The sequence below is a fragment of the Vicugna pacos genome, chromosome 16, assembly GCF_048564905.1.
Source record: "Vicugna pacos chromosome 16, VicPac4, whole genome shotgun sequence".
In the NCBI taxonomy this organism is placed as follows: Eukaryota; Metazoa; Chordata; class Mammalia; order Artiodactyla; family Camelidae; genus Vicugna; species Vicugna pacos.
The window spans coordinates 2704671-2720495 of NC_133002.1; the positions used below are offsets into that span (position 1 = coordinate 2704671).

Below are 15825 nucleotides of genomic sequence, written 5' to 3' on the forward strand. Positions count from 1 at the left end.
CACTTACAAACTTTTAGGTTGTGTGTATTTCATCACAATTAGAAAAAAAACTTTTAGGAATAGGGGCTATAGGGATAGAATGGAAAAATATCATTTTTTCCTTATTAGTTTTTAGTATCAGAAGAAAAACTAATATAAACTAATACTACAGTTTTTTAAACCCTTTTAAAAAATCCAGTTTTTTCTGTTACCTCTCTGTGTCCTCTTCTAGATCCTCAGTTTCTTTGGTCCAGAGCATACTGCTGTCTTCTTTTTTACTGTTAGTTTCTTGTTCTTCTAAATAGCTTTGATCTAAAAACAATTGGAAGACTTTGCTAGAACAAACAAAAAAATTAAGAAAACCTGCTTTAAAATGAAGTGCGAAAAAATTAAGGTTAATCAGTGGACCCTGAAGTCTGCAATACACAAGCCCTCCTCTTCCCAGAAGAGCAGGGGGGCAGATGGCATTCCGCAGGGTGCCTCTGTCCACAGCAGCTGCTTCTGGGGTCTTGGGAGCTCTTTGCCAGGTGAAGCTGCAGGAAACCTGGCTTGTGCCAAGGCTCAAAAGAGAGAGAGGAGGCAGAGGAAAGAAAGGGAACATACCAGAGGAGGCAAGAGATCCTGAAAACAAACTGTAGAGATTTATGTGGGGGGACCACCCTGTTCCCACTTGTTAGATGTTTCCAGATGGGAGCCCCATGGAAGGAATTTGGGCGGGGAAGGGTGGTATCCTTTAATGTATGCCAGGCATTTTACATATGTGATCTCATTTCATACCACCAGTAGTCCTATGAAGGGAAGGAGACTCATATTTGTTAACTACCTACAATGTACCAGGCACTGTGCATGGACATCATTAGGTAGGAATTATCATCCCCATTTTACAGATTGGGACAACTGAGGCTCAGAGACATTAAACAGCTTGACATACCAAAGTAAATAATGGAGTCAGAATTGAGGTAAAGTTGTGCCTGACCTCAAGATCCACATTCCCCCAAATGTACCACCGTGCTGCCAAGGACAGTTACAGCAAACCCTGATGAAAAAGATCTAGAGATTTGGCTTACCACATGCAGTGATGTCCAGATGACTTGCTGTGTTCTCATCCACCACTGTGGATGAGGCCTCTTGCCACTTTAACTGCTCTGTCACAACATAAAGCAGAAAGCAACTTATTTCTTTACATGTCACACCATTCTCGAGGGCAGCAGTTCTCAAAGAGTGGTCCTCAGACCAGCAGCCTCAGTATAACCTAAGAACTTGTTACCTATGCAGATTCTCAGGCCTCATCTCAGACTTACTGAATCTGAAACTCTGGAAGTGGGGGTGTTTTAACAAGCCCTCCAGGTGATTCTGTTGACTGATGAAGTTTGGGAACCACTGCTTAAGGGCATCTCATCTAACACTAAAAATAAAAATGATAGGTAAAAATAATAAAAAAAAAAGTAAAAATAAAAATGATAGGTAATAAATGATAATAGGTAACACTTGCACAGCCCTAAGTGGCAGGGACTATTTCTAATTTGCATACATTGATTCAGGATTAATATTCACAATTAATCTTCACAACCCTATGAGACTGACCACATTATCGTTATTTCTGCTTAACAGATAAGGAAACTAAGGTAAAGAAAGATTAAGGAACTTGCCTAGAATCACATCTATTAAGAGGTGGAACTGGGATTTGGATTCAGGCAGTCTAGGTCTAAGGTTTATGCTCTTAATCTCTATTTCATATACTTTCTCAAAAAGTTGGCAACATCAGAGTAGTCCAAATTTTCCCCTATCTCTAGTGGCCTAAATGTCACATTTTTCACCTGGTCTATGGAAAGACAGAAGGCAAAGAATACAATTTCCAGTTCCTACAGAACTGATCGCTAGACCAGGACAAGCATCTACTAAACTCAGTACACTGTTTTGCATGTGCTGGATGCTCTGTTTCCTCAAAGCGCTCCCGGAGCACAGCAGAGACAGCTGGGAGGCAGCACAGACAGGAAGCCTGGGCTCACAGGCACGACCCTGTTGTGTGCAGGCTCAGGTCTCGCCCTTCCAGCAGGTCAGGAAGCAAGTCCTACCTGTCAGCTCCTGGGCATCAAACGGCCTCATAAGATCATTTAATATAATTTGAAATTTAGTAGTCCCTTGCTGATCTTAAAAAAATCATCTGTATCTTATGGTTCTAAAGGACCCTCCTCCCCTTTAGGCCCTGGTCAGAAGCCTAGCCTAGAGCTTTGGATGGGTGCCCTTCCAAAGAGCGTGAGTCAGCTACAGGTCCCTCCCAGAGCTCTCCGGAGAGGAAACAACAGAGTGGTGATAAACAATAATCGGGTGGGCGCACCCCTTATTAGAAGAAACTACTCAGGTGCCCTCTGCCCTTTGTCTTTCCAGAAAATTACTGACTCATCTCAAAGCACAGGCATCACCTCGAAGCCTGGCCCAGATAATTCCCTTAAGTGCACTCAGGGAGGGTCTCTGCAGAGCACGCTGCAGTACAGCAGAGCCGTGACGCCGGAGCCCAGGTGGAGGCCTGGTGACAGCTGCTGAAATGGGGGGGTCCATGCGGTGACTGCAGAGACAGGAGAGCAGGATCCAGAGGAGAAGGCTCACTAAGGTTAAAGTGCAAAGGCGCCTCCAAGTACTGTGCTAAGCCACAGCCAGGAAACAGATGGCTCCGAGCATCTGCCGGGCAGGACATGAGCGGGCAGCGTCTGACCTCACAAGCAGCAGTTCTGTTACTGTATTAAGGAGAGAAACTGAAGAGGAGGGATTTGCAAGGGCTCCCTAGGGGCTCCAGGGGAGGAAAGCTGGTGTGGGGGTGGAGCCCTAAGAGCCTGACCTCACCACCCTGTGCCCTGTACAGCCCTGTGGCACTGGGGGAGGAGGCTGGCGAGGCAGGAAGGGCCTATGACTACAGAAAAAGAAGGAAACCAAGGAAGGTTCTGGCAACTCTGACTGGCTCCACCCAAGTTCATAAGGCTAACAGCTGGGGCTGGGGGCTGGGTAGCCTAGATGGTATCTGTTCGTCAAGTCAGACCTCTGGCCTCTGGGTTCGTCAAGGTAAGGCCTCTGGCACCTCTCCCTTCCTGGTGAGACACCCTGCAAACCAGGAGATGCCCCTCAGGAAATTCCCTAGCAGCCTCATAGCAAGAACTGGACGATCAAAGGTCTGATGAGATGCATCCTCTGAGGGCGCGGGGCTGGTCGGCCAGGCTGTCAAGAGAGCAGTCAGTCCTCCCTGGGGAAGCAAACCATGTGCCCCCAATGCTTCTATCACTACGCACCATTTACTTTCACCATCAGCTCAGCTGGGTGGAGCCAGCTCATCAGCTGCAACTAAAATTGAACAGGTATCCCTCAGTCTGCCTAAAATGGAAAACTCCGGTCTCACTGGGTCTTGTGCCACTGACTTCCCTGCCCTCAGGAAAGGGATTCATCCACAATGCCAATACCTTAATCTCCCGCTAATGGCAAACTAGAAAGTACAGGGCGCTTTGGCCCAAACTGCCAGACTTCAGTACGGCTAATCTGGTTCAAAAAGGACATAAGAATTCCTCTGATAAAAGAAGTTCATCATCACAAATATTTTGAATGTTATTTGCTCTTAGAATCATTACCGGACATTTTAAAGTAACAAAATGACCACAGACAGAGGCCCGCTATCCTGGCCAGGCTTCGGCAGTAATCTGAAGCTCATTTCAGTGGGAAACTGCCCCTTGCTGAATTTCGCGCATTTGATCAGATCTTCGTAGGGCCCTCTCTACTGGTGCTCACACCTGAGACAGAGACCATTATGTGGTCAACGTGAACCACAACCAGCCGGGCGGCCCCACAGAGTACATTCTGTGCTGAACATCCCTTACCGACTTCATCAAGCAGCTCCTGAGATGGTGGTGGTAGCTCATCAATGTTATGTTGAGAGATGGCTTCTACTGGTTCGAAAAAAGATGAAGGGGAAAGTGATTAATGCCTCCCTCGACCTGAACTAGATTTTCTGGGTTTCCACGTGGATTTGACTTAGCATTTCTCAATGACGAAACAAGCTACGACAGGGAGAAAGCCTCTTTACATTAACAGTCCTAGCTGAGGCCTCATACGTGAATAGCTTTTCTCTCCCTTTTACTCCAAACCCTTTCTTTCATCATGTTTTGCCCCGGTACCACCTGGTCTGTGCCCGTCCCCAAGGATATCTGGGGTAGGTGAGGTACAAATTCTTTCTAAGAGGCTGGGGGTTCAATCTGGAGCAAAGCTGCTGAAGCTCTGGACTTGTCAAAATGAACAAAACACAAAGTAAGAGGCCCTTCTCTATAAATGTTCAGGCCAGGGGATATAGGAGACCACACTTTGGGCCTTCACCTAAGGTCTCAATTACAACATTAAACAAAACTTCGCAGTGTAGTTCGTAAAACACCTATCCCCCTGAGGGAAATTCTAAGAATTGTACCAAAGACACAAGATGGTAAGATTAATGGAGCAAATGCCTCAAGAGCAGTTAACGCTCTCATACCCTTTGATTTGGAAGTTGTCTTCTAAAACTCTAAGAAAAGGATCAGAGGTTCAATTACAGATTTTTGTACAAAGAGCAAAAATTGGAAAACAACATAAATCTTCCATATAAGGGCATGGTTAAACAACACATGTAGAATGGACCATTATGCAGCCATCACATATATTTATGAATAATTTTTACTGACAAGTCGGAAATCCTAAAATACATCATCAAAGAAAAAAAGCAGGCCAGAGCTCACACACTATATGATCTCAACTATGCTAAAAATACATACATATTTTTGTATATTTCTAAAAATATAAAAAAAGATATGCACCAAAATTGTACAAGAGGTTAAAAAAATGGTGGTAGAATGGTGGTTTTTAAGCTCTTCTTTATTCTCTAGGTTTTCTATAATAAGTATGTTTTACTTTTATAATTGGGGAAAACAGCATTTTTGTTTGAATCCACTATAGCATCAAAGATGAGATGAAGGCGTCCTTAAATTATGATCTTGTGTTTTAATATTAAACACAGGGTACCTTTCGGCAGGCTCCTTTTCTGAGTAGCAGGGGATGATGTGTCAGGCGCCTTAGCGATGCTAGAGGAACCAGCCCCAGGGAATGCAGGCAATCTTCTCTACAAGATACAAACATGGTAACTGACACATGTATTGAGCTAAAAAAGACCCACGAAGCTCAATCATTTGTGTGTCACTGAAGGAAGAAATCACTTGTTTTGTTGATCAAAGCATACTCATTCAAATGTTACCTCCTTCTTGGAAGCCTTCCCAGCACTCAGTGCTAAGCTCTGTGTAACATCACGCCAGTCTTTCTCACTAGCTGGTGAACTCCTATGGGGCGGGGACTTTCTTACTCACATTCGGATGCCTAGAAGAGGGCTGGCAAAGTGCCTGGCACTTGGAACCTACCTCATTAACAGTTTGTTGAAGGAGAGCATAAAATTTTTTCCTTCCCTACTTCAGAGTGAGACCTTTTGTAAGTCAAGTGCCCAAAGAAGATGACAGTCGATTTTTCCCTGAGGGCCAAAGCAAGTAATCAATCTGCCTACAGGATGGTCAGTCAACAGGTTTTTAATGAGCAGTACCAAGTAAGGATCTGGTAGTTTTCTTGTAGAGACTACACATATGAAATATGAGGGAGAGAGAAGGGAAAAAAAAAACAAATAAACAGCAGGGGGAGGGGGAGGAGGCAAGGAGAAGGTAGGATCCTATTAAGTGTTTCTACTGCAGACTATTGGTTCACAAGTTCAGAGTAGATAGAGATCAATGAAAACCCTCAGAGAACTAACCAGAGGAGGCTTCAAGGGGGACAGAGGACTCAAGCCTCCTCTTAACAGGTAAGATGTGGTTAGGTAGAAAGGATAATGCAAGGGGACGGGGGCCAGGGTAGGGTATAGCTCAAATGGTAGAGCACATGCTTAGCATATGCGCACGAGGTCCTGGGTTCAATCCCCAGCACCTCCACTGAAAAAGTAAATAAAAAACAATCCTAATTACCTACCTCCTGCCAAAAAAAAAATAATAATGCAGATGAAAGTACCATCATAAGCTATGGCAGAGGCTGGCTCTTTACAGGACTCACCAAGCATCTCTGGGGCTTAATCAAAAGGATGGGGGTCATAAAAACTGAGGATTCAGGATCCATTCTATGATACAAACTCAGAGAAGAGCCCCAGGGAAGCCTGGAGAGGATTCAGCTTACTTCTTGCTTTCTTTGTAAAATGTATCTGGAGAAACCTTGGCCTTTAGGATCACTGAGGCCTTTGGACTCGTACTCATTGAGGACGAGCGTGCAACAGAGTTGCTATACTTACGAGATTAGTGAGTCTTGAAGGTGGAGTTGCAGAGGAAGTAAGAAGGGAATCTAGGCGCTTTGCTCTCTCTCGGACAGTTACAAATTTATCAGACAAAGTTTGAATAAATTCTTGACGGTTCCAGCATGAGGTAGACCCTGTTTTAACCTGAACTGTGATACTTTCCAGGCAGTCTTTATATTGACTAGCAGCTGAAGAAACTGACCCTGTTGTAGAAACAAGGACAGTTAGTGTTTGAATACTTTACATTATTTAAAAACAACAAGAAGAAAAAAAACCCCATAAAACTCTACCTATAACAGGATGTTCCAAATTGCTAATAACTGAAATAATCATTGACCTGAGACACAGCTCCTCAAGGCATAAACTTGGCCATCAGAATAAAGGGAGAGTATTTGAACCACAAATACTCCAGAAATAAGGATACTGGAGAGCAGGTATTTGATGCTGGCCACATGCACTTGCAGGACTCAGAACTTTGTATGTTTAAGTACAAGTTATTGTCTTAAGTTACAAACTCTAGAGAATCCCATTTAAGCACTAATTCAACAGTGCTTAGAGGACAAAGTAGGCTCTTTATTTGCATGTCTCCACTGCTAGGGTAAAAAAAAATCTCCTTATAGCTGCTTATAAACCACCACCACCACTACCTGGTCTCACATGGGATTATCCCCTTCAGCTCCAGCCCTAAAGAAACCTCTCTGCACTGTGAGAAAACACAGTAGGAGGTCTGTTCCCACAGTCTGGCTTCCCACAGCCAATGAAGCAAGGGCTGTCAGTTCCTCTCCCGGAACATCTCTCCTCCCTGCGGGTGATTACCTGGGCTGAGCGGCGTGCTGACGCTAGTAGGCGCATGGTTTATTTTGGGTGTTTTGCATGAGACTTCCTTAAAAGAACCGTCTTGTTCATAGGAGATACTAGACAGGTCCTGAATATCTGTCAATGATCTAAAAAATCAAGAGCACACAGTAATTGAGAGATGTTTAAAAAAATTAAACACTATATTCCTAAGAGGTACTTTTTAAGGATGCTCTTGACAAAAATCTTTATTTGGCAAGAGGCCAAAATTATCTTAGAATCTTAGAGACTATCTTAGAATATGCATAAAGTATCTATAAGATATTTAAGATATCTTAAAGAGAATACTGCAGGGTATCTTAAAAAGAGATACTAACTTTATACCTATCTCAGCAGCTAAAAATAAATTCCATAGGTGACAGTGCATTTATGTGGAAAACAGATTTAATCTACCTCAAGTATAAACTTATTATTATCACTGTATTCCCTTGACTGTAAAATGCTATTAGTTTAGATCACATCATCAGAACAGCTTTTTGGTGAAAGAAGTAACAGGCTCACATTAAATGTACACATAAAAATGGGAAGAATGCCAATTCGTTCAAACAAGGAAATACTATTTCCCTAAAACCAAGGCTTTGCACAGAATTTGCAGGCAACCCTCTGGTGGCCATACATGTCTTTCTCTTTCATTTCCTTTGGTGACTCCTTTAGTGTCTCCTCTTGTTCGCCTTCAGTGCTGTAAGAGAGAAAACGAGAAAATGCTATGAATCCCCTGTCAGCAGAGTGCACCAACATGGAACAAGGGACCAGTTGATTGGCCCAGTGGGAGAAGCAGTGGGAAAGGCACGGAGCTGAGAAGTAGGAAGTGAGGGCTCTGGTCCTGCAGCTGCCACTGACTAGTCACATGTTCTCAGGCGTGTCTGGGCCTCAGTTTCCTCTCCAGAGACTGAGTAAATACTTTCCAAAGGTCAGTCTGTCTGAAATCAGACAGTCTAATATCTGATGTCTAATGATGCTACTGGCTAAGCAAGCTTCTGAGGAAATCAATGAAACCCAGGAACTTTGCTGGGGATAGAGGCTGGAGCAAACAGCACAGCCCTGGGACTTTACCAACTGTGAGACTGCTTCCTGGAGGCCAAGAGAGGCTTGTGCCAAAAAAATGGCCAGAAAAGTATACTGAAGACAAACCTGACCTGTTTCTACTTTAACCAATATTTAAGATTCAATTTCAATATTCAAACACAAACTATAAGCCTGATTCCACCCTAAATCCTTCCAAATGTTTTTACATTCTTAATTTTTGCAGCAATCCTGTAGACCAATGGTGCAAAGGAAAGAGCAAAGATTTTGGATTAAGTTGTGATTATTAATTCTGTTCACAAAACATTTGTTTTTCTTTCTGAGCACAAAGTAGGACAGTACTTTTTGGCCCTCCTGATTTATACAAATGGCCATGTGACTTGTTTTAACCAGTGAAATGTAAGTGAAAGTGATGTGATTCACTTTGGGGCAGAAACTTTAAAAGCCCAGTGCACAATTCACCAAGCTCCCTTCTTTCTGCTTCAGCAAGAAAGGAAGCACAAAGACGTAGTCTCTCTTAGCCTAGACTTCTGATAGAAGGTAATATAGCACAGAACACTCCTGGACAACCCATTATGGACCTGAAGCATAAGCACAAAATAATTTTTTGTTGTTTTAAGCCACTAATATCTGGGGGTTGTTTGTTACATAGCATAATCTAGCCTATCCTGACTGATATAACTACTTACTAACTGTGCAAACTTAGAAAAAATACTTTAAACTCTCTGAACGTTGCTTTCTTTATTGGCAGAATCAGAGGGTTGTTATTTCAATTAAATTTGACAAAACAGAGAATCTGGCATAGGGTATCTACTGAAGAAATTCTAGTTATCATTATTACAGGTAAGGAAACTGAGGTCCAGAAAGGAGGAAAGTAAACTGAATGTTACTATACCAGGCACTCAGCATCTATTATTAGTTTTTTAGTTAAACTTTTTATTTTGAGATAATTGCATGTATACTCACATGTAGTTTTAAGAAACACTCTTTACCCAGTTTTCCCCAATTTCCTAACATATTGCAAGTCTATAAACAACACCAGAACCAAGATATCAACATTAACATGGTCAAGATACAGACCATTTCCACCACAAGGACCCATCATGTTGCCCTTTCATAGCTACGTTTATTTCCCTCCTACTCCCACCTCTCCCTTAACCCCGAGAAACCACTCATTTGTTCTTTATTTCTATAATTTTATCATTTCAAGAAAGTTTCATATAAGCAGAATCATATAGTAAATAACTCTTGGGGGTTGATTTTCCCACTCAGCATAATTCTCTCGAGATTTAACCTGGTTGTTGCACGTATCAACAGTTCATTCTTTTTTTTTTGCTGAGGAGTATTCCATGGTATGGACATACCACAGTCTGTTAAATCCTTCACTTGTTAGATAACATCTGGGTTTCCAGATTTCGGGTATTATGAATCAAGCTGCTATAAACATTCATATATGTGCTTTTGTGTAAATGTAATTCTTCATTTCTCTTGGATAAATGCCCAGGAATCATATTATTACTTTTAACCTCTATGTCAACATTCCCAGAGAGGATTCTTATCACTATTTTACAAATGGGGAGCTAGACGAGAGGGGTTGAGAAATCTGACTAAGGCCACACAGTTAGAAAGGCAGAGTCAGGATCTAAATACAGATAATGGCTCCTTTTCATAACCCCTCATGATTCTGCTGAACAAGTCCTAATGCAGCTAAGCTGCCCAAAGTTTATCATTGTAACATGATGGCTATTACATTCGAAGACAAGCAATATATAAATACGGGGCATTACTATCATTTAACAATACTTCCATGAATCTGAAATTGTGAATAAAATAATAGCATATACCTTCGTATAGGTTGGAGTTGACACTTGGTCAAAATTTCAGCATTCTTTCCAAATCTTTTTCTCATTTGAAACTTTTCTTCATCTGGAAGAATTAAATAAATGCATTTTTAGTGAATTTTTCCAACGCAGAATATTACTGTCATTCCTTACAATTTTTTCTATTTCTGGTCCAGAATGAGATATAATCTGGATAATCAAAGTGCTTCCTAATTGGGTTTGGACTGAGTATTGTGGAAGAGGTTTTTGCTCTGAAAGTTTATTTTTCTTTCTCAGAGGAGAGAAGTGTATTCTGACACTCAGAATACAATCAAGCCATTTACTGGCCTTTCAGTTATAACTGCACAGTTATTTCTGGAGACAAATGTTGTTTTTGTCTTTTCAGGAAGGCAAACTGACCTGGTTCCTGTCAACAAACACCAGGGGGCGTTGAAACCAAGAACTGTTTGTTCACTAAAGATTTCAAATAGAAAAGACTATTAGCTGGGCATTCCCAGAATGCTAACTGTGTCTCTTGGCCACCAAACACTACTTAACAGTGGGGGTGGGGTCTTGAGTACTAAGGAGCTAATTCAACTGTCTTCTGTTCTCATTGGCATCAAGCGTCTGAAGTTACTTCTCCCCAGTTCTCAGTAGGATATTTTGCAGGCCTCTGGGGCACACAGAGCCAGTGTCCATTTTCCTTCCCGCCTTTATACTGCTCTGGTTTATAGAGAAGGAGACAGACAGACCAGCCTGCCCTGTTGACAAATGCTCATGATCCCCCTGCCATTCTCCAGGCCCGGAGGTAGTCTGGTGGGCAATGGGAGGCCCACCATAATAGTGCCACCTTCAGCAGAAGCCAAGATGCTTTGAAACCCCACCAGTGGAGAAGCACTGGGGTTCTTCTTGCAACCCTCTTTCAAATGCCTAGAGAGCATAAACACCTAGAAAGCACAAATGAATCCCTAATAAGCACAATTTAGAGCTGGAGGGAAACTTAGAGATTTTAAAGTCTGACTCTCTCCTTTACTTTATACGAGGGGAAAGTATGGCCCTGGAGTGAAGTGACCTGCCCAAGGTCATGCAGAAAAAAAAAAATCAGTGGCAGAACTGGGCTTGGAATCTAGCATGTATCTAACTTTTACCTCTTAGTACCTCCTGGGATGGAGAGGATATATGTCAGAGCACTAGAAGAGGGGAAGAGAAGGGCTGAAAGGAGGGAACAGTAGAAATCAGAGGCTTCTACGTGTACTTCAGATGTCTGTACCAAACTAGTTCTGGTTTTCTGACCTACCTGCCCTATAACTTCTCTATTCTACTCAACCCTCTTCCAGATACAAGTGGAGTGGCCATGCTACCTGCCCTATAACTTCTCTATTCTACTCAACCCTCTTCCAGATACAAGTGGAGTGGCCACGCACAGGCCAGGCTCACACAGAAGGTGATCCTGGGCAGAGACTCCACAGAAAGAACTGGGTGGCCAGAGACCCAGGTCTGGAAATTTTAACTGTTCATCCAAAAGCTTACCTATTATCCTGAGAATTTAACTGTTCATGTAAAAACTTACAGCCACTTAAAAAGCCTGAGGCCTGAATCAGGTTAGAGATGGACGCTGGAGTATGCAGCAGAAGGAAGGGAGCAGGTTTAGAACCCATGCCCGCCCTGCCTAGGCTGTTGAGACATGACCATGAAACAAGCTTCAGTAGGCTCAGTAGGTGGGTAAAACAGATGGCTGCATACCTTAAGAGCAAAAGTGCACAATTTTAAGTGTCTATATGAACACAGAAAACAAACTTATGGTTACCAGAGGGGACAGGGGTGGGAAGGGATAAATTGGGAGTTCAAGATTTGCAGATACTGATTGGTACATACAGAATAGATAAACAAGTTTATACTGTATAATAGCACAGGGAACTATATTCGATATCTTGCAGTAGCTCACAGTGAAAACGAATATGAAAACGAATATATGCATGTTCATGTATGACTGAAGCATTGTGCTGTACACCAGAAACTGACACAACATTGTAAACTGACTGTACTTCAATAAAAAAAGTAAAATAAATAAAGTGTCTATATCAGAACCTGTGGTTCACTTGTATCTTGTCTTGTACCACACCCGGGCTGCTGATCCAAGGTTAACTTCCCAGGTAACAGAAAGTGGTTGCTAAGTTTACAGAACCTAAGGTCCTCCGGTGGAAGGGTGTTATATTGACTGTACTACTGGCTATTAACTTTTTGCTAAGATGCCAAGCAAGCAGAAGAAGATGATGGTGAAACTCTGCCTTTTGGGGTAGAGAAGGACATGGAAACCTAGTTCTGGTTGTTCTTGGGTCAATGACTAGCTGTGTGGCCTGGGCAAATCGCTCAGACAGATCAGCAAAGATAACTGAAGACCTGCTATGTTCCACAGAAGAGCCTGAAATCTAGGGAAAGACTTCAGAGAAGCAACTGCTCCAGCGTGTGCTGTAAGAATGCAAGGGGTGTAAGTAAGGTGACATGTGGGTGTCAGGAGGCTAGTGAGGGAGGGGCAGGGGATTCATCCCAACGGGGAAAGCACTGAGCCTAGGTTTTCTCATCTATAAAATGATGGGACTGGAAGGTTATCTCTAAGGACTCTTCCAGCTCTATGTGTGATCTGATCCAAAGTGAAGACATGATTCTCAAAGGAATCTGCCCTGAGGACTTATTACCGGAAGCTTGAGGTTGGGCACAAGTATCCGGTGTTCCTTCAGAGTCTTCTTCAATGGGACTTGAGGTCTACAAAAGAATGAAAGAGCAAAGAAAGGAGGTTCACTGGACGCAGGCAGATCATCAAAAAGTCGAGGGAGAATTTCTTGATGTTCTCAAATCTTGAAAATTTTTGTAAGATCCCGGCATATTTTATAGAAAAAGAACAAACCTTCTTCACAGACATTAGGAACTTATTTGTACTGTAAGTTTCTGCTCAACAATAAGCCCCCCCCACCTCCTATGGTGAGGGGGAACAGCTGACTTCTCTTCTCTATGGCATTACCTTCTCCTGCCCACAACCTTCCAACTAAGATGCTTTGACTCCTGGGAGCTTTATCAGGAAGGCCAAAGAAGGCTGGAAAAATGGCCTCACAAAGATGTGTGTACTTGTGTCTATGTTACACTTTTTATATACATGTACGTATTACATGAATATACATATGTAAATATGTATACTTTACATCTTTTGATTAAAGATTTTCTTAATGTCCCAGTACACAGTAAAATCAAGAATGTTTAAAGGATTACTCTGTGTTTTCATTTTTGTTTTTTGCGGGGGGGTGGTAATTAGGTTTATTTATTTATTTTTTAATGGAGGTACTGGGAATTGAACCCAGGACCCTCATGCGTACTAAACACGGACTCTCCCACTGAGCTATACCCACCACCCACCACTGAGTTTTCAGAAGTGCAGATGAGGGAAAATTATGCTTTTTTATGCATCATTGAATTCTTCTTGTTAGTCAAATGTGACTGACACATACAGTCCTCTCTTTCCTCTACCCAACCTTCCATATTGGTAAAAAAAAAAAAAGCCTCAAAAGGTGGCAGGTTAAGGGGGAGGTGAGGTACAAAATTATATGAGTAAATAAGAGGATCTAATGAGTTTCATTTTAGAAACGAAAATACTCTGTACAAATAGGTTGTTGCAAAAGCTAGGCGGAGCCCAGAGAAAGCCGTGTATACTAGACAGCCTCACATCCACTGCCAAACCTGGTCCTCTGTTCCCGGTTCTCCCACCACTGAAGTTTGGCAGGCCAGGGCTAACTGCCGCTGCCAGTGACAGCCAGCTCTTCTTCACGCAGGCTGCCTTCTCTACCCCCCAGGGAAGGATGTGTGAATTAGATAACAAGAAGACAAGTGTTTTGGAAAAAAAAGTACAAAGTGCTGTACAAATGCAGAAACCACAGTTTTGGAAGAAAAAAACTTATAATCTTCATTACCCGAAAAATGGAACAATGGATATATGTATGTTCATGTATAACTGGAAAATTGTGCTCTACACTGGAATTTGACACATTGTAAAATGACTATAACTCAACAAAAAAAGGTAAAAAAATTTTTTTTAAATAAAAAGATAATTAAAAAAAAAATCTTCATTACCCGAAATCTTATTTTTCAGATTGTTTTTTTTCAAACACATGAAAACACTGATAAGCTGACATTATATACTTTAATGTGTGACCTGTTTTTCTTAATAAAGATAATTTTAAAGGAATAAGACAACGGTGAAAGCTGAAAATATACTTCATCCTGAACTGTAATTTTTTACCTCTAGAGCCAAGTTTTCTTGAGCAGTTGCACAGTAAAAATATTCATAGTCTGGAGTCAAAAATTCATCCGTTACGTCTTCAGAAGACTCTGGTGAACAAGTTGATTGCCTGAACTGATCCTATGAATAACGCAGGAAATCACTTTTAAGTTGGTGTTCAGTGTAAACGAATCCCTGTATAGCTGGATGCAGCATTACTGATGGGTATCAGGGTGACACTGAGCTCTTCCCGCCTACTAGCACCTCTGCCTCTGCCCTCCTTCCCCACAGTGAGCTGTGAGCCCGCCCTGAGCAAGTGTGACGAAGGACAGTCCTCAATGTCAACATCCTAATCTGCACAATGCAAGTGCAGGGAGGCTGGGCGACCTTTTTGCTCTAAAATTCTCAGGAAGAAAGGCCCCAGACACCTCAAGCTAGGGACTGAATTTGAACACCCTGATCCTCAGGGCACAGACACAGGCTGTGTGTGGGAGCCGTCCTCCAGGCTGAGGCTGCTCGGGCCTGGGGACCCCCTCGGGTGTTCTACATTAAAGGCAAGTGAAGGAGCATGATGTTTTTAAATATCAGTGCAATCTCAATAATAAAAATAAAGTAAAATAATTTAAAGTAAGTTATTCCTTCAGCACCTCTGCTCTCTACACCTTATTTTCCTGCTGTTTCTCTACATTCAGGCCCTGATGACCACGTGGCCAGATATTGGCTTCTTTCCTCACCTTCAGTCATCCCTTTGCAGAGGTTCGTTTCTTTGGACATTGTTTTTGCCACAATCCCTCTTCTGTGCACTTAGCAGCTGCTTTCCTTTACCTCTCACATCAAATTGAAATTTCTCAGACAAGCCTGGCCCCCTCGCACTGTCCCCACTTCCCTCACAGACCTGCTTCCCTAGCCAAGCCAGTATGCCTCTTGTGGCACATCCGTCCAGCCCTAACGTGAGAGGAAGAATGAATTGTCCCGGAGTGGTTTGTGTGCTGTGACTAAACACAACACTATGCTCTTCGAAAGACCTCAAATGTTACCACAATTGTGTTTGTACACTGTTTCATTCTCAATTGCTATTTATAGTCCTGAAATGATTGTGGACCCATGTCAATGATGGTTAAAGAATTTTCGGTTCCTTACTCTGGCTGGACTATGGCCCAACTGCATGCTTGAAAAATGCAAGGCTGCAATCCCAATGCGAATGCTAAGAAATGACTGAGTCCCCGAGATCTTGCTGGAGCACGGTTTTCGGGCAAGAACACACTGCCTCCACTGAGCTGAGAGCCGGATTTGGGTCTCAGACGACATTCCAGGCGAAGGTACTCTCATCACAACCCTGGCCTTGCTTTCCCTACTTCAACCTAACTTTAGTAACAAGCTTTGGAAGCTGACCTCACACGTGCTTTGAAGAGTGGGTCTTGGAAGGGAGGTAGAGCTCAGCGGTAGAATGCGCGCTTAGCACGCACAGGGTCCTGCGTTCAATCCCTAGTACCTCCACTTAAATACATTCATACATACATAAACAAACCTAATTACCTCCCCCTAAAACAAAACAA

The 15825-nt window shown here is 42.6% G+C and overlaps 1 protein-coding gene across 7 annotated transcripts in view; it reads right to left on the bottom strand.

Moving 5' to 3' along the window:
* Positions 1 to 15825, bottom strand: part of TEX14 (testis expressed 14, intercellular bridge forming factor) — a 104740-nt gene that overhangs the window by 6227 nt on the left and 82688 nt on the right. For 5 of the 7 annotated variants that reach the window (XM_072940197.1, XM_072940199.1, XM_072940195.1 and 2 more), the window contains 10 exons: positions 14291 to 14410; positions 12699 to 12765; positions 10027 to 10108; positions 7776 to 7838; positions 7121 to 7248; positions 6302 to 6507; positions 5008 to 5104; positions 3840 to 3908; positions 1047 to 1124; positions 192 to 291 (listed from right to left, as the gene is read on the bottom strand). In XM_072940197.1, coding sequence (XP_072796298.1) covers positions 192 to 291; positions 1047 to 1124; positions 3840 to 3908; positions 5008 to 5104; positions 6302 to 6507; positions 7121 to 7248; positions 7776 to 7838; positions 10027 to 10108; positions 12699 to 12765; positions 14291 to 14410 — 1010 coding nt within the window. The remainder of the gene's footprint in view (positions 1 to 191; positions 292 to 1046; positions 1125 to 3839; positions 3909 to 5007; positions 5105 to 6301; positions 6508 to 7120; positions 7249 to 7775; positions 7839 to 10026; positions 10109 to 12698; positions 12766 to 14290; positions 14411 to 15825) is intronic. The other 2 variants (XM_072940196.1, XM_072940201.1) reach the window with 2 other exon arrangements.